At 53.4% G+C, this 24,210-nt stretch overlaps 1 protein-coding gene across 4 annotated transcripts in view; it reads right to left on the reverse strand.

Moving 5' to 3' along the window:
- Positions 1 to 24,210, reverse strand: part of CACNA2D2 (calcium voltage-gated channel auxiliary subunit alpha2delta 2) — a 231,492-nt gene that overhangs the window by 31,384 nt on the left and 175,898 nt on the right. For all 4 annotated transcript variants that reach the window (XM_027886436.1, XM_027886437.1, XM_027886433.1 and 1 more), the window contains one exon: positions 9,399 to 9,458. In XM_027886436.1, coding sequence (XP_027742237.1) covers positions 9,399 to 9,458 — 60 coding nt within the window. The remainder of the gene's footprint in view (positions 1 to 9,398; positions 9,459 to 24,210) is intronic.

Below are 24,210 nucleotides of genomic sequence, written 5' to 3' on the forward strand. Positions count from 1 at the left end.
CACAGCCTTGTGCCAGGGCTGGTGGCACCGTGACACACCCAGCCCAGCCTGCTGAAAAAAAGGACCAGCAGGTCCAAGCAGCTCTTCAGGCAGCCGGCACCACTCATTCCACCATCCAGTCCCTGCTGGGAGCTGGCAGTCACTAACTCCTCACCAGCATTACCCTCTGACCACAAACCTGCCCCCAGAGTGGTTTGCCTGGCTTTTCCAGGCTTGCTAAGACACAAGACCACCAAGAGGTGGGAAAGCCCCTGGAGTGGGGGATGCTGATCTTGGGGACCACAGCCAATGTCCCCCCATGATAAGGATTGCGAAGGGCAGTTTCAGCATCCCCCTGGGCTTCCTCTGGCTCTGTGACCCTAATCATTGTGATAAAACAGCACTGAGAAGGGAAAGTGAAAAAAAAAATAATTGACGCAGCATCTTCCAATTTCTGTTATTAAAAAGCCCGGTCATTAAGGGAACGCACTTATTAATTATCTGTGATTTGTTGTGAAATGCTGAGGGGTTTACAACAACAAGAAAAGGGAAAAAAAAAATTAATTTCTCTTCCGATGCCCTCCCTGCTCCGCTCCCGGCCCCGAGCACGCCCCTTCCCCTCGCCGGCACTGCCTCTCCCCGGGTCCGCGGCCATCTGCACTTCCTAATTAAAGGAACCCCCGGGAGACCCGTAACACAAACGAGCTAATTTCATGTTTAATGATCTTTAATCAGGAGTGAGTGTGACTAACAACAGCCATCCAGAAGGTGCTTTGTTATTCATTTTATCTGCCATTGGCTCCTCGGCAAAGCTCGATTCCCCTCCCACCCGCGGTGGCCCCGATCCCGCAGTGGACGGGAGGGTGCGAGGTGATGCTCGGGGAGGAGAGCCGGCCCCCCATCCTGCTTTCACCTTCTCCGGCCCTCCCACGGCATGGCATGGCACAGGGAGCAGACTATCCCTCCCACCGACTTCCCTAGGGATCCCACAGTCCTTGCCATGCACTCTTTCAAGCCCTGAGGATCCCGGGAGCAGCCGGGTGAGATCTCAGCCCTGCTCCACACTGTAGCTGAGGTTTCCACATGCAAGATGGCACGCGTGGGACAGCCGGCATCAGAGGGACCCTGGCCCTGTGACGTTCCCTGATGTCAGATTCCACAATCCTTGCCACAACCCTGCTGATGCTGAGTGTGGTTCAGGGGAGCCCATGGGAGCTGGCAGGGCATCTGTGTCCTTGCCACCTGGAGGCTGGTGGAGCCCCGGGGAATTTATTCCAGAAAGGAGGGAGAGAGCCCTCAGAGATGCTCTAAAGAGATGACACGGGTCTCCCAAGAGGAAACAAGGAGTCCTACAATTTCCTCTCCCTAGTATTTGTTTTTTAAACCACATTCGCTTTTTTCACATAATCCTCTCCTCCTCCTCGTCTGTTCCACATTAAACTCAGCACCGGGTCTGTGTAAATAGCACTGATATTTCTAGAGCCTTTCAGAATAAATACCAATAAAGAAAACAACGGGGTGAAGTTGTTGAGGGATTTCAGGGCAAAATATTGTCCCCGTCTCTTGCAAACGAGCCTGCAGGAAGCACTGTCCCTGTTGCAGGGGAGGCAGATGAGTAGCTGCTCCTCCATCATATGTCAACCACTGCCCATTTTCTTGCACCTAATTGCCAAATGGCCCCTGCACAATGGCACTGCACGGCCATGTCACTGCTGGGTACGTGCAGGGTTATTTCAGCTCTTAAACCCTCAGTGCAAGACTCTGGGAGTCCAGTGCAATCACAGACTAATCTACAAATGTCCCTGAAGCCACTGCCCAGGCTTCTCCAGCAAAGCCACCAAGCAACCTGCATACCTGCACCAAACCCTTGTGGCTCAGTGTCACCAGGCAGCCCATGGCCAAGGCTTCACCCAGGTGGGACCTCCTGGATGTGGTTCTGGGAATGCTGTGTGCCCAAGTCTCCCTGGGGACCCTGAGTCCTGCTTGAGCTCCTTGAGCCCTCCCTAAGAGTCCCGTGCTCCACACTTTCACTGATTTTACACCAAAATGTCAAGCAAAAAGCTGATTAAAAAAAGCCAGGCTGTGGGCTTCTGGAGAGCTGCAAGCTGGAGCCTTGCCAGCAGCACAAGGCGGGACCCTGCTTTGGGCACAGGTGCTCCCTTGCCATGCACCAGCTGACCAGGTTTGAGACAAAGCCCAGGACGAGGAAGGGCACTGGGGAGTCTCAGGTGGATGGTGAGGGGCAATTTCTCCCTGCCACCCCCCTTATAGCCCTCTCCAAGCATTCAAATAGGTCTTTTTTTTTGCTTAAAACAATTACAGCAACTAAAAATAACACTCGAAAGGTCAGTGCTCTACTATCTCGCTGAAGCCTGGAGATGGCAGGATGGAGGGGTGCTGGCCCAAACCTTCAAGTCAGCAATCTAATGAGGTAGCTATCAAACCATACCACACACACAGCTGCCACTGCCCCCCAAAAAACCTCAGAGGGAGCTGCTGGTGACACATCAGCTCCCTACTCCAGCCTATCCAGCTGGAGCAAGCAGCAGGCAGGGACACTGCAGAGGGGCCAAGACCTGCTCTCTCAGTTAGAGCTTTCCTATAAGATCACCTGAGCTGGCTAATCCTTCTCCTGAGGATCTGTGGGATCTGCTGTCCCCCCTCAGGATCACTCACTGTCATCTTGTAAGGGTCACCCTGCTGATCTCATGCCCTGGGACGCTGCAGCTCCCCGGGGCAGTTTTGCAGGCACATCCTGCTGCACTGCATTGATTTTGGTCCATCTCAGCCCTCTGCCTGTGGGTTTCATTTCTCTGAGGGGGCATGGGTGACCCCTGTGATCGGGAAATCTCTGTCAAGATTTAATTGGCTCTGGAAGAGCCAAATCCTGTAGCAGTTTGCCTTCAGGCAGTAAGGAGGAACTCGGAGGGCAGGGGGGAAGACAAGGTGGATCCCAAGCTGGCACCTGCCTGTTTTCAGCCACTGGATGGGGCTGGTGGCAGGACCAGCATCCCAAACCACAGCATGCCAGTGTGGAGACAAGCCAGGTGGCCAGAGCTGTGCCTGCTCAGACCTGTGGGCAATTCAGCGGGTGGGGAGAGCAAGGAGGAGCCGATGTGCCCACACAGCACTAGTGGCTCTGCTCACAAGCCCACCTTTCCTCTGTCATCAGCACTTACAGTGGACAGTGAATATTTAGGGACTTCTTCATATCCCTGAGCCATTAAGCACACAGAAATAGCAACAGCTTTTGCTTATAGTTGCACCTTTCATACAGAAGACATCCTGCAGTGTGTCACAGGGCTCCCACTGCACCGGAGCACCCGCAGCCTCACATCTGCATTACGGATGTGGGGCATTAGCAGAGACACAGGGTGTTCCCCCCACAGCACTGCCCTGCCAAGCCCTCCCACAGTGGAAGGAGTGGGATGGGACTGTCCCTTGGGACTGGTCTGTGCTGGCCACTGTGCCCCAGCTGCCAGAGGGGGCCAGAGGTCTCAGCCAGGGGAGTGCTCGGCCAGAGGTGTCCCAGCCCTGCCGTAAGCACAGCAGCCTCTTGGCTGGGGAACAAGGCAAAGAAAATGATCCTGCTACTCCTGCCATGAAGTGGTGTGAGTGCCACATGAATTCCTGGGAGAAATTCCTACCTGAAATCACATCCATGCCTGGCTGTGGCTGGTAGGGGCTGAACCTTTATTTCCACTGGGCTAAAGCTATCCTTGTCCGTATGGGTCATGAGGAATCCTTCCCCAGTCCCCAGAAGAGGAAAATATTCATGGTAGCCTCAGCCACCACAGGGTGTCAGATGGACCCAGGAGCAGTCTGGTGGGGACCATGCCCCTCCTGCAGCCCTCACCCTGCAAATTCCCTGCATCCCATCCACCATCAGAGGCCTGATGCGTTACCCAGGACAGGTGGAAACAGTCATCGTGATCTGCCTTGGCATCTTTTTTTTTTTTTTTTTTTTACAAAAGCAATTTCCTCCTTCTGCCTCTCTGACAGAGCTGGGGAAATATTTAAGTGACCTGTCAACAGTTTTTTCATCTCCCTGAGAAGATGTTTTATCTGATCACACCTCACCAGCTATTCTTCTTTACATGGCATCTCCTGTCTGCTCCTGCTCCTCTGGGGCTGCCTCTTCCCTCCACTGCACACGGGTGCCACAGGGATGCCAGCATGGAGCTGGTGGGTATTGGAGATCCCCTGCCCTTCCAGAGCTGGGATGGGATGGGACTGGATGGAATGACATGGGATGGGAGGAAAGCCAGCAAGCCCTACACAAAACCACTGCAGCCATGGGGCTGCCATGGATTCTCCTAAAGAGAGCCCCCTCAAGCCCCATCCCAGGTTTTTAAGAGGGGACAGCCCCACCACAGGCTTTTTGTGAATGATTTTCTTGTTCTGCTTTTCGGCCAGACCGGCTCTACAGCAGCAAGGTTGGTGCTATAGCACAGTAATTCTCCAAGCGTAATGAAAGCTGACATTATATCAAACACAATAAAGACTCTCAGTTGATGGAGATCATTCCTGAACACACAAACCCATTAAACTGAAAAAAAAAAATATCAATTCTACACACTCGCCAGCCAAAAGAAAATGTGATTTGTTATCTAAAAGGGGGTTATAAACACAGCTTCAATGCACTTTCTGTGCTGTAATGAAAACTGGGTTTGAAATGGCAAGACGACTGCAAATTAGAGTATTTGATTTTATTTTCTAACTTTTTAGGTAAACCTTCTACAAGGGCAAGTGCAAGGTTACGGCGACAATCTTTCTGTTCTCGGCCGATAAGTAGGATCTGTAATTAAAGGAGGAGAAAAATGAAAGGGGGATAAGGAGCTGGTGTTCGCCCTTCTGATGCCGCTTTGAACACAGAGCCCTGCCTGCGTCGCCGTGGCCAACCCACGGGAACAGCCGCTGGAGCCCACGCGTGGCACGGCACGGCACAGACACGCACCACAGCAGTGCTGGAGGCAGCAGCCACTTGGCAAACCCTGGACCCGGAGGGATTCTCCACCCAGGGCTGTATGGCCATGGACAGGCACCCAGCCACGCTGCCTCGTCCCCCTGGCTTTATCCCTCACCTTTCCTGGGCGGTCAGGAGCGCAATCTCTGTTATTCCTCCTGTCCATCCCCATTTAGCAAACAGCAATCCCCTTTTCCCTGGAGTTTCGTTTCTAATGGAGCTTGAAATTATCTGGGCTTTGTTATTTCTCACCCGTGCTCGCAGGCGGGGGGTTATGGATGGAGGCAGTGGTGTGGGGCTGCCCGGAACCTGTGATCTCTCTGCCCACTCCACGAATGCCACCACACCCCAAAACCACACATGTCACACCCAGGGGTTAAACCCTGTCCCCAGCAGCTCCTACATCCACAGCTCCCTGTATGGCTACTTTTCCAGGGAGAAAGGGCCTGCTGGGCTCTGACCCTTCAAATGGCCCTTTCTGGCACCTGAAAGGTGGGAGGCAGGGGGGCAGCAGGCAGAGGAAGAGGGGAGTCTCCCGGTATAGCAATGGAAAACACAGTGAGGAAGAAGACTGGGAGAAAAACAACAGTAATAAACATTTTATGAAGCAGAAAATGGCTTATAAAGAAGTCAACTTTTGAAAGCAATTTATATAATCCTGCCAAGCGCACATAAATGCAGGGATGGATCTCTGCAGCGTCAGAGTGTCCCTTAAAGGCACAAAAAGCTCTGGCAGCCCCAGCAGACTGACACGCAGCTATGACAATGCCGTGGGATGCATTTTGTGGCTGGTGGCGCAGATCTGCACCTTCAACAGCATCCCCTGCATCAGCACGGCCCCCACTCCACACACTTTGGGAGTGCAGGACAGCTGAGACCCTGCTGATGCTGCTGGGATGGGGCTGAACGTCTGGAAAAGAACTGAAGGCACTGGAAAACATGGGAGTAGAGCAGAGCATGCAGGCAGAGCGGAGCTGAGAGAACATGGAGCTGGCTGGGATGTCTGACAGGCAGCGTGTCAGTGAGGATGGATGCAAAGAATGTCAGCAAAAAACTCAACATGGTCTCCTCCCAGTGCTTTTACAGGTACATTTTGAAGGTCTCTCACCCAAGCAGGGTGACAAACAGAGCATGGAAACCTGGAAAACAGCTTTGCAGTGTGGGCTGCACCTCCAGCAGCTCTGTTTGCTGTTGGGGATGGTGTGTATGGGATCTCAGCACCACTGCCACTGCCAGGGGACAGGACTGGAGACATATGGAGCAGGGAGACAGCCCTGATGTGCCTTAAGGGACAGACCCTCATGGCTCTGCATGGAGTGGAGCCAGCCTGGGAGTTTTCTGTGGTCCCTTACTGCACCAGTGCCAGGCAGTTACAGTGCCCTGTGCTGGGAGTACCCACCCTGGGCTCAACAGTACCCAGCTCTTGCCTTTCCAAGTTCCTCCAGCCTTATCTGGTGGGTGAACAGAGAGACCCTCACTCTGCAGGCAGCGAAGGGCACAGCTTCTCCCCACTCCAAATCACCAAAGGTGGTACACAGCTCCACACCACAGCCCCCCTCACTGCCCCCATCCATGCCCACTGTGCCACCCCGAGCTGCCACCCAGCCCTGGGGTGAAACGAGCTAGAGGGAACACGTGAGGGCTGCCCCAGGTGCCACTGTATGGGTGACCTTGGGGCCAAAGCTACATTTGGCCAGGGGAAGTGTTCTGGCGTCCAGAGGAGTTCTGGGGACAGGAGGGGACACAACCCCAGCTTGACATGGCCTGGCGACATGGAGGTCCTGAGAGCAGATGAGGGCAAGGAGCAGGGATGAGGCAGGACAGATGAAAGGATGGTTTTGGGACCGGGAAGGCACTTTGGTGTGGCACTGAGGTGCAGCACTCAACTCAACCCCTTCCGAAAGGCCAGCATGGCTGGCGTGTGGCTGGGAACACCAAAACACAGCGAGGAAAAAGAAACTTTCCCGGTAGACATGGATTGTGAACGATTGCTGGCAGCAGCCTCCCAGCCGCTCAGGCTCCTGCTCCTGTTTCATTTTCCCCCGGCCTTCCATAGCAACCCATCTGCAGTGAGGTTTAATGGGGCTGCCATTAGCACTAATGCAGCGCAAACACTCAGCATCTGCTGGCGCCTTTGGATGGAAACACAAAAATAACCACGCTCGCCGCAATCTGTCATCGACTCCGGCGCGGGGTTAGGACGCGACACGCTGGGAGAGGAGGGGAGAGCTGCAGCCAGAAGGAACGAGCTGCTCGGTGGGAAGGGAGGGGAGGAGGAGCTGGGGATGCTGTGCTGCCGCCTTCCCTGCCCGCTGCCTGTGCCAGCCCCGGCAACAAGCTGGGAGCAGCTGCAGAGCCGGTGTCAGCGGCGCTGGCACACAGGTCTGACTGTGCCCGGGCATTTCACGGATGAAGGACGGAAAAAGGAGGTCGAACCCCAACAGTGAGAGACACGTACGTAGCACTTCCATCCCTGTGCTCTGCCTGGAAAGCAGGCCTGGTGCAGGCAGGGCCGAGGCAGGCAGGGCTGAAGCCCAGCACCCTGGGAGCTGTGCACAGAGCCGGGCCAGTCCATCAAGTGTCCCAGCCAGGCCTGGGCTGTCCTGATAAAGCTGCGTCGGGCTCTGTGGTGACGCATCACTGCACATTGTTTCTGGGTGACTCGCTCCTAATTACCTTGATTAAGTGGTTGCAAACAGTGCTATTAAAAATAGTTTTTTTCTATGAAGGTGGATTTCTGAAAGGTTTGTGCCGTGAATGGCAAAATGAGCCAAGAGCTCCCCGGCGCTACAGCCTTTCCCATCATGTTTTGTATTCCAACTGCAATTCCCCTGGCAGTGGAAGGCAGCCAGGTCTGGATGCAGAAGGAGCTCTCTGGGGCTATGGAAGGCCCCTGCAGCAGGAGCCCATCCCTATGGACCAGGGGACAAGCAGATACCCTGAAAATGCAGTGACCTTGTGTCAGCTCTGCACACCCTGCCCGTGCCCCAGTCACAAGGCACCCAGCCTGGATGCCAGCCCAGCACGGAGTGCACGGGGCCACCATGGTGTCCCTGAGATGCCCACAGCCAAGCTTTGGGTGCTGCTCAGAGCTGAGCTGCCCTGGGGCACCTGACCCTGGAGGACACTCAAGACTGAGCCAACATTAGGGATGGAGACAGCAGCCCATGGGAGATGCCTGCAGCTCCCCTGGAACTGCTCTCAGCTTTCCCCAGGAGCCCTGAGTCCACAGCCAAGGTCCCTGCAAGGCAATGGCACTGGCATCAGCCTCATTATCCTCTTAACCTCCCTTTCACCAGCCTCCTGGGAAGAGGCGACAGTAATTCAGCAGTGCTCTCGTGCAGAAAGGTCTCAGTGACCGATGCTGCCAATGACAACTGTCTGCTGGGCAGGAGGGCCAGAGGGGACACCTCACCTCTCCTTAGCGAGGCTGCTTCTGCTAATCACAGGCAGACCCCCGTGAGCTCAGCCTTCTCCTCCTGTGCCCATGGGAGACAGAAACAGCCACAATGTCCATTCCATGATGGCCACACGGCAAATGAAAGCCAAGCAGGCTTTCAACCCCTTGCTTTCTCCACTGCTCCTCCTACCTTTTTCTCTCCATGTGAAATCCTAGTGACCATCATCTATGGCAGGAGGGGAGGGTCTGCATGAGTGGCATCAGCTCAGACAGAGAAATAGCCCCAAAACACACCAGCATGGCCTGGCAGCAGGGCCATCCCTGTGCTGTCCCCTCAGTGACTACAGGGGCCAGACAGTATCTGGCCCAACCCAGAGGAAGGGGCTGGGTGGCTCAGGAGTATTTTTCTATTGCAGACTCCGTTTGTACTGGGAGAAAAACAATCTTTCCTTCCTTTTGTGTTATGGTTATAATTTGAGAGCATTTCCAGACAGAATCCTTCAGGTTCCCGCTGAGTGCTATCACCGCCAGAATTACAAAGTCAAATGCAATCATTAAACCGCGTCTTCCCTCTCCCAGCCCAGATTGCTCCTTACCCCAGAAACAGCCCCCACCACAACTGCCAGCATGTGCCACGGATGAGCCTCCACTGCCACCACCCCACATGAAACCCCTCTCAGTACCAAACCCGCAGGCTGCTGGAGATGGGGGGAAGTAACAGCCCCCACACCCTCAGCGCTGAGCTGCCAGTTTGACCTTCACCTCCTGCCTTCTCCTCTCGGCGTGTGCAGGCAGAGGCGAGGCTGGAAACCAGCTCAAAATCGCTTCATTTGCTCTCATTAGTGGTGGCAGGCGGCGGGGCCGGGGCCACCCGTGCGCTGAGAGAACGGCACGGCCAGCGGGGACTCACGAGGGGCACAGGAATGGGGGAAAGGAGGGATGGGACAATGACTCCTGTGCACATATGACTCCTGTGCCAGGAGTCATCCCCGAAGAGCTCAGCATCCAGGAGGGAAGGGGTGGGAGCGGCTGGGGCGCGCATGGGAGCCTTACCCGGATGTTGTCCTGCCAGTGGTGAGCCTTCTGGAATTTCTCCGCCGCGTTGGCAAGTCTCTGCAAAGCAAACAGGAGAGAAGAAATGAGTCCAGGGAAAGGGAGAGGATCCAGGTATTGCCCACATCAACCCAGAACCATGGGTGCTGCTCTGGCACCCAGCATCCCTGTTTGGGGGATCCCACAGGACTCTGCCACCCCTCTGCCACACAGACAAGGGGGCAGGAGGAGAGTCGGCAGGCAACACCCTGAAGAAGGGTGTCCAAGGCACAGGGAACCAATTTTTCCCTGCTTGCTCCCTCCTTTTCTGGAGCAAGCCAGTATCTCCAGAGGAATCACTGCCACTTGAACACAACCAGGGCTGACCCACTGCAGCTTGGAGGCTGCTGGCATCCCACAGGAGCGGAGCAGGTTCTCATTGCACAGGGCAAGGGCTGAACCCAGGTCCCTGTGCTGGTGGCTCCCAGCTCTGTGCAGAGCAGAGCCTTCAAAAATGCTTCAAAACCCCCTCAAAGTGCCCCAGCACTGAGGCCCAGAGTGCTGCCCACGCAGAATAATCCCTTCACATGCCTGTGCCCACACTGGGGTAGCCAGAGGAAGCAGGACTTGCCAGGAGCAGGATGGGGCAATGCTCGGCACCAAGGCAGCCTTGATGCAAGGGATACTGGCAGCCAGGGAGAGAGGTGAGCTCTGGCTGTTTCCAAGCACTGAATTGGCTGGGAGGAGGTGGAAGGAGCACTGACAATGGCGTATCACCTTGAGCCAAACAACAACCCCAAATCATCACCTGGGCAGCACCACAGAGACTCACAAAATGCACATATGATTCCCAGTGCTACTGCACACAAAACTTCCATGCAGCAAACCACAGATCCCAGGATGATATAGCCCTCCTCTGCTCATTGGGAATGTGGCGAGCTGGTGGGAGTGAAGTCCAGTTACATCCCTGTGAATTAATTTCCACAGGGCCTGAAGAGTGTATAGCTAGAAGAGCACACACACACACACGAGCCCTGGGCACAGCCACACACGTCACAGACACCATTCCCACTGTTACCAGTCCCTCCAGCACTCCCATCAAAACACATGGATGCAAAATGCCTCAGCCCTTCCAAATGGATGCTCAGGGAGAAAGAAGTCCCTTCATGTGTCCCTTGTTCCCTGCAGGACAGTGGCAGCCCCACCCCTGGCAGTGTGGCAGGGGCAGGGCTATGGCAGTGGATGCTGTATTTCTGTGAGCGTGGCAAAGCTCAGGCACTCAGAAGTAAGGTGATGAGTGCTGAAAGACATCACAGATCTGCCCCTCCCCAGCCTGAGAATGCAGCTTGTTTTATCAGATGCAGGGAAACACAAATCCATCACTGCATAATCTTGGCACGCACTGGTCGAAACTTTCCTGTTTAATCTTTTCTCTTTCTCCTAATCTTGATTTCCAAATCAAAGTGCCTGCTTTCAATGGCCAGCATCCAAGGGGAAAGATCAGCTATCAGCTGAACATTGAAGCAAAATCCTTATGGCTCCAGGGGTGGAGAGAAGGGAATGGGAGACAACAATGCTGGACAGAAAAGCCAAGTGATGGGAATTTTCAGGGCGGTTTTGCAGGGTCTCACCTGCACAGCCACAACCCACAGAAAAGCTGTGGCCCAGTTCTGCTCCTCATCCCCCCAAGGTTTGTGCTCTGTGTATATACTGAGATGGCTGATTAAAGACAAGCATTTATTCTGAGTTGCGTTTAAGGCAGCGATGATGAAATATGCATTTTTCTATACTTGATAAGAATGTGTTTGTTTATTATGGGCTGGGGTAAGATTTATGGACATCTTTAACTATTCATCGCCTTGCGCGAGGTGCCTGGAGGGCTGCAAATGGTGCAGGAAGGGACGGCTACGCCCAGGAACGACACTTCCACAGAAGATATTTTTCCTCTGGAAAATGTCAATTTGTCAAAGTCAATCCAGACACAACTTTGGTTTAAAAAGAAAAAAAAAAAAGGAAAAAAAAATCCAGATGTTCTTGTTTGATAAATAGCACGTTGCAGGGATGGGGGAGCCCATGGCAGGATGGCACAGTCATCGCAGGGTTCTGTGCTGGCTCCTGGCTGTCACTGGACACCCAACCCAGGAGAAGCACCTCCAGAATCTCCCCACTGTTGCTTCTGCAGCATTTTTCTTAATAAAGACGTTCTAATCCTGTGACCGAGATGGGGACCGGGAGGAGAGAGGGACCAAGTGGGCAATCAACCATCCTTCCTCTGCAGCAGGGGATCCTCTGCCCACCTCCATCCATGGGTGGGGATAGGCCTGCAGTGCTGCCATGGTGGGGCCTCCCTTGGGAGCAGTCCCATCCTGCCACATCCCTGGCTGGTGCTAGAGGGGAGCCCATCCAGTGCCTGCTCAGAGACAGGCTGCTGACATGAATGGGATGAGAATTTAGGACCTTCCAAAACTGCCAACAAGGATGGGGCCCCTGAGGGGACTATCCGGGACAGCAGGACCTGGAGCTGTGTGTTAGGGCAGGGAAGATGTTGCTGATCCCACAAACCCCCCTGACATGTCCCCAGGGAAGGTGAGGGGTCTGCCTGGAGCCACGCGCTGCCGCAGGACGTCCGCAATAATGCCAAATGAGTTCATCATGAATAGCGTTACTGTGATCGATACAGCTCAAGGATTATTTCTAATCCTTAATAATGATTAAACCATTATTTTTCAAGTGTTACAGATCAATCAGTCCAGCTCAAGGTGTGGTGCGTGCAGGGACTGTGAGATGCCCGGGACGCAGGCGGTGCACCAGAGAGCCCGGTGGAGTACATGGCAGCCACCAAAACCTCCCAGGGCTTCAGACCTGGGGTCGTCAATTATGTGGTTCCAACAGCAAGAAAAATTAGGGGAATTACCAAAAATAAAAGCACGTGTGTGAAATACTGCAAATTTCCAGCAGGCTGTGGTGCAGGGGCTGCCCTGGCACTTTAAAGAGCACAGTTCTTTCCCCAGGAGTCACCCAGGGCTAAGGACAGGAGATTTAGAGGCTGAAAACACTGAATTGAAACGACTCTGAAGGTCATGAAAGGCCAGCAGGAGATTTGCAAGGGATTGGTGTCTGGAGATCTCGACGGCGGGGTCTGTGAGGGGGAAGGTGCTGCGCGGGCTTTATCGTGCCCCGGCCTCGTTTGTATTCTGTGTGGTGCTCCTCTCTGCCTCACTGCTCACCCAGGCAGATCCATCAGGAGCTCCCTGCTCAGCACACTGCTTTGCCTGGGATTAAGGAGCCTCAGGGATGCCATGGGCTCGGGATGGGCAGGTGGCAGCAAAGCTGGCAGGGTGGGGCGTGTGCCCTCCCTACCAAAAGCTGCGCAGGAAAGGAAAGGGGTGACGAGGTGGGTGACCTTCTGTCTGCCCAGAGGATGGCACCTCCAGACACACAGCTGCTGCTTTTCCCCTGCTTTGCAAGGACCTCACTTCTCAGCCCGATCATCCACAAGCTCACTCAGCCCTCCCTGAGCACAGCTCACCCACGGGTGCTCACCCACAGCAGCACCTTCTGGGGGAGTTGGTCTGATGCCCTTAAGCTGCTGGGAGTGTGGCAGTGAGAAAAGCATTGGGGTGGCACAGGCAGGGACCACAACCTCCTCTCTAGTTGGAGGGGACCATCCCTGCTGTTGGCATCCCCACTGCTCGAGGGGCCAGCACACGGGGGGATTGTCCTTGATATAGCAAGCACTCAGAGTAATTCCCACCTCCTCCTTGCCACCCCTTCTCCCCCATCACACCTGGCGCTTTCCTGCATTGCTCCAATATTTTTGCACAGTCTTTCCAAGAGAAACTGGTCCAATGATTTGCTAAATCTCTCCACCCAGCCCTCCCGTGGCTGTAAGCCTGCCCTGGCTGCTCCTGCCTCAATCAGATCAGTGAGTTTAACTTGGGAGGCAGAGAAGCAGAGCCCAGAGCAGCACAGGGAGGCCAAAGGCCAAGGTTGGATTTATGAAACAGGATTACAGCAAACACTCTGCAAGAGGAGACTGAGCAGCCCTGTGTAATGGTGACAATGCCACCCCTGTGTCCCACGACTCCACACAGGACCCCCATGCCCATGTCGATGCTGGGGGATGCTCCCCAGGGAGCCTGGAATGGTGTTCCCAGATTCTCCCTGCAGCCAGTATGGAAGGGCCCAGCAATGGCCCATCACGCAGTAGCCGTGTGTGCCCAGGGATATTTGCTCAGAGGGAGAGCTGCTTCTGCTAAGCCTTCATTTAACTCCCTCAGTGAGACTGTTATCACCCTCATCTCAGCGCCTTCCCCAGCGCTCTGAAGTGTATTAACCTCCCTCACCTGAGCACACAGCTGGAAGCCAGATCTTGGCTGGAGATTCAAACAGCCCTGTGCTACTGGGAGAGTGCCACGAGCATCAGACCATCCAGCTCTCCTCCCACAGCAGAAAACACTGGTGAAAGGTTAACGCATGAAGGGGAGAACCAAACACACCCAACAAAGCCAAGAAAACCAAGCCCCAGGCTGGAACATCCCCCAGGAGTTGGTTTTGCAGCTCTTGCTCCTCCACAATGAAGGAATGAGGATGGCACAAGCCCTCTCCTTTGGCAACAACCCCTCCTCCATGGATAGGGCACCCTGAAACCACACCTGCCATTGCAGAGCATCCAGAGAGGGGAAAGCCCATTCCACGCGTTTCATGTTTCCATCCTTTCTGCCTGTGTGCATCAGGGCACAGGACTCCTTCTCACGGTCCCACCTCCTGCCACCAGTTTCAGGGTCTCTCCACCTCAGCTCCCTCTCTCATTCCCAGCCCATCCTCTCCCCCATTCACAGATCCACCCCTAAGCAGACCCTACCGACAACGCACACGCCACCACCAAAAAATGATCAACTGGTGACAAAAGACGACAACCCCCTTATATACACGTAGGGAATATAAATCTTGAGTAAACACTGTAAAGCAGTGAAGCATCTCATCCTGTAATAATCTCCGAGACAGTTGATCCCAGGGCTCTTATTACCCCTGCAGCCATCATCCAAAATCCAGTCGGTGGCAGGCTCAGCCACGGCTGAGTATTGATCAAGGAGGCAGCTTCAAATATGCTGCGGCGTTTTTCTTTCAAAGCACTAACTTGTTTGTCAATAATTCCCTTGGCTGTGCAGAAGGAAAGGGGTAGATAGAGCCTATCTCTCCTCCTCTTGTGCCTGGATCCAGCCTGTGCACGAGGGAGGATGGAGCTGGAGCCAGCACTGGCTGCTAATATTCTCCTGCTCGTGGGAGGGCAAATAAAGCCCCAGTGACTAGCAAAGAGCAGGTGGTAAATCCTCCAAGGGCTTCCAGGCCCTGGTGCTGTACCAGCTGGTGCTCACTGCTGAGGTCTGGCAGGGCAGTGAGCAGGGACACCTCTGCAGAGCCAGCCCTGCCAGCAGTGAGGGTCACAAGTGCAAACCTGGAGCTAAACCAGAGCCGCTTCAGATCCCACACAGGGCAGTGGCACGGCCAGCACTCAGCCATGGGGGCCTGGGATGAGCTCCAGAGCCACAACTCCCATCATTTTACTGACCAGGTCAGTAACTCATGGCTCTGCAGGCCAGCAGCACATGGCTCTTGTTCCCCCGCCAGCATCTCTCCCCGCTCCTTCTTCTCCAGGGCCACAATTTTTACCAATAAAAAACATCACCACCATCGTAACAACCACAAGGGAGGGGAGGAGTGAAACATCCCAAGAGGAAAGATACCTATCTGTTTGCAGATGGGAGGAAGAAAGGGTAGCACTGTTTCTCAGGGTGTTTCTCCTACCCCAAAATACTACTCAGGCCTCCAGAGGAGCTTCTCACAAACAGCAAAGCACCAAGGGCAAAAGGACAGTGCAGAGAACCAGGCATCCTGCGGCACGAGCCGTGCCTGGCGCTCCCTTCAGCTCTTCTCCCCTTGGAGAAAAGCCTCTGTCTGTCACCCCTCTCCTGCCCTCCACAAGGATGGACACTTGTTTTCCGAAATCACAAGCAGGGACAGCTAAACCAGGGTCCTGCCGTGTGCTTGGAGACAGCAGCACAGCAGGGACAGGGCAGGCGAACTACTGAGCACAAACACGGCATCTTGGCACAGCACAGTGGGTCTGCCAGAGCTCTGGAAGGGCTTGGGGACTCTCCTGCTGGGTGACAAGCAGCTGCTTGCCGCACAATAAGGTTTCAGATGACCAGAAATAATTCAGGTCAAGATGCATTTGCTGGAAGGTCAGAGCTGGGTAAATGTGACAGCACGCGACTCACCAAGCCGGGGAGCAGGAGATGGTGCTGCCCTGGGCTGCTTCCATCTCCTTTTGCCCCTGTACCAGCATGCTGTGGCTCCCAGGGGATGAGTGAGGGGTGTGCTTGGCAGACTGGAGGGACATTGCTCCCGCTGAGAGTTTTGAGAGATGGCACCTTACGGCACGAGCTCCCAGGGCAGGCTCAGCCTCGGCAGTGTTGAGAGGGTCAGCAAGCACCTTAGTGAGCAATTCAGCCCGCTGCTCCAGCCCCAACTCCTCCCAGCTAAACTCCAAACGTTCAATCCACTGGTGCTCTCTAAACCACCCTCAAATAACCTGTGGAGCTCCTGTTACGATCATCAGGAAGGACTTGTCACGGTTCAAAATCCATTACAATAACCACAAGGCATTTCAGTGGCAATTATAAGAGATAGTTTCACTTAAAAATCAATTTTACTTAGAGCTTGGAGGAAAAGGCTTTTTTCAAAATATAGGGAAAAAAAAAAAAATAGAAGGAAGTGATACAGCTTCTCACTTGGGCAGGAGGAGGAGGAATTTGCCTGGCCAGGTCTTAGCAGCCAGAGTCTTCAAAGAAAAAAAAAATAAATCCTTCCTCATCGTTATCCTCCCTTATTTTGAAGAATGTGAATCCCATGTGAAGATGAGAAGAAGTTCAAGGAGTGGCTCCCCCTTCCCTGCGGTGCTCTGCATGGTGCCAACAACAGAGAAACTCCCATAAGATGCAAGAGGGCATCCCTGAAAACCCAAAATGCAGCCTGCATCCCGGCGGGCCCCCACCTCCCCGCTCCACGAGGCTGAGGCCTTTCGTGCCTTTGAAATCTCCCCTTTAGCTCTCTGCCTTTCATTCAAGCGGAGGCTGCTGAAAGTTAGCACAGGAAACCACTTGCAATCGATTTATTTTAAGGCATCACCTCTTGCTGCGCTGTGATGTGCGAGCTTTAAAAAGCACCTCGTTTATGATCTGCTGCCGCGCGGGGATTTCCATGCGGCACCACCACCACGGCACAGCCGGCGCTCCGCCGTTACTGAGGTTTTATGACGAGGGAGACTGGCAGCGTGAAGAAATTAACCCAGGAATGCCCCAAAATATCACCACCCCCACGGCCCCAGCAAGCCCCTCTTGGGAGTTCTCAAAAACTTCCCCGCTTGGAACCCTTTGGGCACACACGTGGCACCTTTGTCATGTCCCCCAGCGCCCACAGCCCGAGAGAGGTCAGACACAGGGACAGCAACTGCTGTCAAGACAACAGAGCAGTTTACACTGTCAGCTTAAAACACCAAAGAAAAGCAACTGCAGTGCAAAAAGATACGTAAGGGACTTTCTAGTGGTATTTTGCTCTAAAAACAAGCACCGTAGTTGGAACCAGTGTTGCTCAAACTTTCAGAAAAAAAAACAGCACAGGCTTTCCTGTGGGGAAGTGTCAAGGAGGTGGAAGCAAGCAAGCTCAGGGGATCAGCAAAAGGCTCTTCCCAATGTGACAGCTCATAGTGACCCCAGCACTCATCCAGCCTTCAGGACCCATTTCCATCCCTCTGAGACACCCATCTGCCTCCTTTTTGCATTCTTGCCATCCTTTTCTGCTATGGAAAAACACATCTCACTCCTTAGCTTCCTTGTTCAAAGCCCCAAATCCTCACATAGTATTTCCCTTCATCCCCTACCCCTGTGCTGATTCTTACAGACCACAAGACAAACCCAGGCTGTGCTGATGGACTGGGATGTGTTTGTTGCTTTGCTTTTGCCCCCTGTTCACCTATTCTCTCTTGTCTGAAGCCTAAAACTTCAGCATCTTTCAACTGTGCATTTTTACAGCCAGCAAGACCAATTCATGGCCCAGCTTCCTTGGTGTTACAATAGAAGAAGGAAGCAAAGAGCAGCAAACAACCACCATGAATGGAAGGGGGTCTGATGCCCACCCTTGTGTCCCAACACCCAGCCCAACTTCCTCGGGGTCTGTGTCTGTGGGGAGAACTCCTTTCCAGCTCAGGTTTTCCCTGGGCTGCCGCAGCAGCTCCCCAAGGGCAGCATCACTGCTGGGAGCCTGTAGTGCCCTTCCCTCTGTCCTGCTCCAGGAACATGTTTCGCTCTTTCTCTTAAACCCAAAATTCAAGGCAACCTGACACTTTTTGTTTTAAAGACCGAGGTGGGGGAGGAGAAAGCGTGGAAGAGCTTCCCTGAGGGAAAAGCCATCAACTGGAACAAGTTTTCAACAACTACACATTTCTTGACCTTTTCCATGGTCATATCTTTAATGTTTCATGGACAGATTTGATAAAAAGAAAAAATTAATAAAATAGATTTCATTTTTAAAAAAAGGTCAGGACATGTGTTACAGGGAAAAACTCATTTAGGTCCCTACCTGCTGCCTCCTGGATGCTGGGGAGCCCTCCCCTGCCTCCCACCCAGGGCACTCCAGCCCCAGCATCCACCTGCCTGTCCTGCTTTTCATTGCATTCAGGCTTTAATCTCTTCTGGACTTTTCCTTCCTCTGCCAGACATGGAGATGGGAACCATGAGCATTTAGAGATGCTGACAAATGCTTGAGAGCCACAAATATTTGGTGGGATGTTGCCCATCTCACCAGGGGAGGCAGCCAGTGAGCTCAAATGTGGGGAAGGTGCTTGTCCAGGCTCCAGCAAAGCTCTTCTGCCTGCAGTTGCTCAACCTTGGGCCCAAAGTTCTCCCCGAATATTTAGGCAGATGTTCAGGCTGTTGCCAATATCTGCACTCTCTTGTTCACCTGATGACATTCCCATGGCTCTTGCACTCACCCCATGGATATCACCCCTTATCCCTGCCTGTGGAAATGAACGTGAATCCCATCTGCTGTTTTTGAGGTTGGGCTTGTCAGGAGCAAGCAAAGCAAAATAAATTCCCCAAGCACAGTGCCAATTCCTGCTGATCAAGATGTTTTAAAGAATAAATGGTATTTAATAGCAGCTCCTTCCTGGCTGGCCCAGCAGACTATTCCCAGAGACAAAAGCAGCCCGGATGCCGCTATGGACATTTGTATTATTATGCCCAATCTGCAATTAGAGCAGACTTCTGTCTAACTTTGGCCTCTTTTCACCATTTCCTCATTTTTTGTATTCACTAAGAACAAAATATTATTCATCAAAGTTTGCAAAAAAAAAAAAAAAAAAAAAAAGCGAACGCCTGCGATAACATCGTCCCGAGTTATTAAGTGGTGACAATGGGGGACAATTACAGTATATAGTCCATTATACAGCGCTGCCGCCGGGATGAATCAAAGTAGAACACACGGTGAATGGCGAGGAGCTTATTAACAGGAACATTAGTGTGCCACAGCATAATACCTGCCATTCAGCCCCGGAGTTATCGTCGTGCCAGTAGGGACCGCAGAGGGAAGTTGTGGAAAGGGCTGGCAGCCTCCTTGCACTGCTCGAGGCACCAGCCCCGCCCTGAGGGCTCTCTGGATGGGTCCTCAGTGCTTAAACAGGAGAAAAGGGCAAATCCTCAACCCCTTGTGCTGGCACCATGCAGCGTCTCCCTCCAGTTCTGCTTCTGGAAGGCTCTAAAGGTTTTTGCAGTGGCTCAGCCAAGCATAAGCAGACAGGGATTTCCCTCAGCTCCCACCAGCAGCCATGGGAGCATCCTCTCTGTGCTCACCAGCACCCCAGAGGGCATCTCACCGCAGCCTTTTGGGCAAGGGCTGTTCCACTACTGGCAGCAAGCCTTTGCAGGTCCCACTCTGTGTCGCTGGGCACATCCCAGACTCCCCCTCCTCATCACCCAAGGATGCCCCTTGCCTGCAGCAGCAGGTGAAGTGGGCCATGGTGCTGGGTGATGCATGAACTAAATTATCTGGGGAAATTCTCTTTGTGGGGAAGGAAAACTAGTAAACAAGCTGCATGCCTTCTTCCAGAACACAGCAGAAAAAGTCCCAGGCCTGGCTATGCACAAGGACTAACCTGTGGGAAGAGCTCGCTTTATGCTCTTCCTCCCAGGCTCTGCTGCCCCCTCGAAGCCAACACATCTGATTACAGTTTGGGTAGGTCCTGTCCCTTCCCTCTCTGCTGGCCTCAACTCTTGCCAGTGGTGAAACCCTGCTCTCCTTTGCCAGCACTGGGTTCCCTGCTGCTCCAGAAGCTCTGGCTTGCTCCTTCTAAGATGTTATTTTTACACTTCTCTTAAAATACAACACTAAGAGAGGCTTCTTGACTATATTAACATTAGGAATCTAATCAGCAATCAGACAGCTCATAATTTTCTGATTAGCTCTGATTATACTCAATCTTTAGTAATGTAAAAAAGGGGGAAAGAGAGAAAAAAAAAAAAAAAGAAGGAAAAATATAAAAATATTCTCTGCTCAGTTTTCCCACCCTGATTCCCTTGAGGAGGCACAGAGTCACTGCAGCAGCTCTGCTGTTCCCAGCTAAGAAGGGCAGTGCCACAGTGACCTGCTAAGCCAGCAGTGGTCAATAACCTGGTGCCATCACACTGCTGATCATCCTCCCAGGCTTGGCCAGGATGTTGTCCTGGAAAGGGGTTGCTCAGGGAATGGAGAAGACATGGGTGCCATGGCTGCTGACAAACCCAGAGGAGCATTGGGAACTCTGTTCTTGGCCCAAACATCTCTAAAAATCCACTAAAAAGCAAGGTAAAGGGAGAAGATGTGTGTGTATTCAGCTGGCTTCAGCCTGGAAGATGGAGCCTCTCTAGGCAAGGAGGAGGAGGAGGCTGAAGAACTTTGTGAGATGAAGTCATGGCCACACACCAGCTTGGCAGGAGACAATGGGTGCTTTGTGGCAGCCCAGAGAGAAAGATCCCAAGGATTCCCGATCTGAGCACTGCCAGAAGGTAGGAGGCAAAAGAGCACATGGCTTAAAACCCCTGTGCAGGAGCAGAGGATGTCCCCAGCAGACAGATTTGCCTGCAGCCCAGGCAGTGGGAGCTGGGATGCCATTTCCTTTGAGCATTTCCAGCTTCCTACAACAACAGTGCTCTTGTGAAGGAAAAAGGGATGTCCTGGTGCTGAGCCTCACAGCTGAAGCCAGGAGGAAGGAAACTGAGGAACAAGCCAGAGGAAGGAGATCTAAACCAACCCCTCTAACAGTTAATCAGTCGCGTGCGCTCTGCGTAGGAGATTCACTCCTGACTGCAGCAAGTGATCAGCTGATGCTGTGAAGCATGAGATTTAATTATTTGTATCATAGCCACCGCCTGCATAACTACAAATGATATTAATGGTGATAAAACTGTCCAGCTGGCTCTTCAAACCCATCACCGCCCCAACTCCCTGCCTCCCACAGCAGGGATGTGCTGCCTTGCAGAGACTGCTCACACCACGGCACAACTGGTGGCAAATCCCATCCACTGAACATCACAGCAGACAGACACCATCTGGAATGGCCATCCCTTGTCCACCCAGGCTCGCTGAGCACAGAGGATGTGCTTATATATAACAAGAGGTGCTCCTTCAGAGCGCTGGCTGACCGTGCATTTGCAGCAGCTTGGCTGAGCCTCTGAAGAGCCTCGTGCCTGCTCACAGGCTGGGCAGCCCCTTTGCTGGGGAAGAGAGGGCAGCCCCATCTCCCTCCAAGCTGTTCACTGCTCCAGGCTGTTCCTCAGGAGTGCTGGCAGAGCTGCCAGTGAAAGCACCACTCCTCACCCTGCTCAAACCAAATGAGTTAGCAAAGATCTACACTAAGCTGTCAATCGGCTAAAAACCAGAACAGAGTAGAGTACAACAGAATAGTTCAGGTAGACGTGACCTGTGGTAATCATCTTGTCCAGCTGCAAGACTAAGGGACACCTGCCCAGTTAGGACCCAAAGAATTCAACTGTCAAGGCAAATGGCCAAGGTCAGAGCAGAGCAGCCTGCCTGTGCCTGCCACAGCCTGACACCACCTCTCCTGTAGAACTCCCTGGATGAGGTCCTCAGTTTACTTTTACACTGACTTCAAATAAAAAAACCTTGAAATACCTGCTGGAACTAAACCACAGAGAAGATGCTAACACCCTAGGGCTTGGCTTTCCTAAACTATTTCATCACAGCATCCCAAGCAGGCAGTGGGGTCATCCCACCTCCTTCCAGCCCAGCAAAGCAAGTGGGACCCAGGAGGAGGTTGTGCCTGTGCTGGAGATAGCAACAGAGGGGATCAATCCCTTTCATGTGCCGGGACTCAAGCCCTGCTGCTGCTGCTCTCTCCCATAGCAGACACGGTGCTCAGCACACACATGCACCCAGCAGGTCTCTCCTACCAAACTATCTCAGTGCACACACTAAAACCCACACAGGTTCCCATGGACAGGTCTCCCCAAGTCAAATCTCCTGACACTCCCACCCTGCCACCACAGCCACAGAGCTCTCTTTCATGAAGCGACACCAGAGCTGTAATTACTTTGAGGTGACCTCTAGGAAAAAAAAAAGTTCAAGTTTAAAAAGAAAATCTCTCTGGTTAATGCTATGCAAATTGCCAGCGAGGCAATCAGGCTGACTTTTAAACACTGGCCCCCGTAGAAGGGCTCACAAGACAGTCTTATTGTCTTGCTATCAATCTGCATCTCATTATCCACACTGTGCCTCTGGTTGGAGGTAACCTTTTGGTGAACACACCACGGCAGAGGGAACCCAGGGACAGTGTGGTTACTCCTGTTTACAAAGCTTTCGTGTGGCCCAGCACCCAAAACACGAGGGTTAGGGGGCCAGGTCACTGCCAGCCTTGCCCACTGCTTGGCCAGCAGCACTGTAACCTTGTGCCCTTGGAGTTGCACCTTCTGCCAGGCCCTGTCCGTGTTACTGTCCCATGGACACACCGCAGGTCCTTCCCACCGGGATCATCAGCTCCTGCACTCCCCAGAGGCTGCGCAGCAGCAGTTTGTCTCCACCTGGCTCTTCAAGGCCATTCAAGATGTTTCTGAGAGTCTTTGCACGCTTTTGCACATCTCTGCCAACCCTCCCCACCTTGGGGAGATGGTACCAAAATAGCAATTTTCCATAGGAAGGAGATCTGCTACGCCCTTGTCCTCAGCCTGCTCCTGCTTCTCCAGCCACCCCAGCATGTGCTGCAGCCTCCCAGATCAGGTGCCTCTCTGCCCTCTTCTCCATCCCCACCAATTTGGGGTGCCAAAACCGAGTGCTGAGCAATCAATCTCACCTAAATGAATCACTGATCCCCTGACTGAGCTGCCCTCAACCAGCCGCTGCAGGGAGGCTGACAGGCCCCATCCCACATTATGCAGCTGCACCCCACAGCCACCTGCACCCAGGACCTTCTGCTCACCAAGGCAGGAGCAAGTTACAGGACTTCGTGCCCCCTTTTTAACTCATCCAGCTCAACCAGCCAGCACAGGGATCCTGCCTCCAGAATGCTCACCCTGTGCACGCTGCCTTGCTGCGGTGCTGCTGCAGTCAGGTCAGGCAGTGGCTGGAAAGCTGCCTAGTGGAAAAGGACCTGGGGGTCGTGGTCAACGGCAGCTGAACATGTGCCCAGGTGGGTAAGAAGGTCAATGGCATCCTGGGTTGGATCAGCAATAGTGTGGCTGGCAGGCCCAGGGCAGTGACCATCCCCCCTGTGCTGGGCACTGGTGAGGCCACACCACAAATCCTGGGTTCAGTTTTTGTTCCCTCAGTGCAAGAAAGACATGGAGGTGCTGGAGCGTGTCCAGACAAGGAATGGAGCTTGTGAAGGGGCTGGAGCACAAGTCTGATGAGGAGAGGCTGAGAGAGCTGGAGGTTTAGTCTGGAGAAAAGAAAGATCAAGGGGGACCTTCTCCCTCCCTACAACACCCGAGAGAAAGCTGTAGCCAGGTGGTATTGGTCTCTTCTTTCAAGGAACAAGTGACAGAAAAAGAGGAAACGGCCTCAAGTTGTGCCAGGGGAGGTTTAGATTGGATATTAGGAAAAACTTCTGCACCAAAAGGGTTGTCAAACACTGGATCACGCTTCCCAGGGAAGCGGCTGAGTCACCATCCCTGAAGGGACTTAAAAGGCATGTAGATGTAGCACTTGGGGATATGGTTTAGTGGTGAACACGGTGGTGCTGGGTTATAGTTTGGAATCTATGACCTTAGAGCTCTTTTCCAATCTGAATGACTCTACAATCCAGCCAAACAGCTGACACGGCACAACCCCCTCCTGCCCTGCCAGACCCTGCCACCAGCATGCCCAGCTCCTGCAGCACCCACACACTCGGCTCGGCCAACACCTCCCTAGGCAGCCCTGTGCTCCCTGCAGCAGCAGCAGCAGAGCCTTGCTCGCTCCATTTTCTTTCTCCCCATGAACTCTGCAGTGCCAGACCTCCCTGCTGAAGCAGCAGAGCTTGTCTGCTCTGCTTTTGGAGCCGCCTGCCATGCCCGGCTCCCCAGCATCCCACCTGAGCCGCTCGGCACCGCCCGCGTTGCTAAGCGCTGGCAGGGCCCTCCGCCAACACACGTGTGCCATCTCTGCCACCCCGGCCAGAGGTGCCAAGGCAACAAAGGGGCTTCTAATAGGCGAGAGAGCACCACTGCGAGGAAGAAAACCCAACCGCTTAAAATCCTCCCGAATAATGGTGCTGCCTCCCCGCTGCTCAAATCAGACGCAGCAC

This window comes from Empidonax traillii, unplaced genomic scaffold, assembly GCF_003031625.1.
Source record: "Empidonax traillii isolate 1590-97213 ecotype Southwest subspecies unplaced genomic scaffold, ASM303162v1 scaffold187:size1931383, whole genome shotgun sequence".
Taxonomy (NCBI): Eukaryota; Metazoa; Chordata; class Aves; order Passeriformes; family Tyrannidae; genus Empidonax; species Empidonax traillii.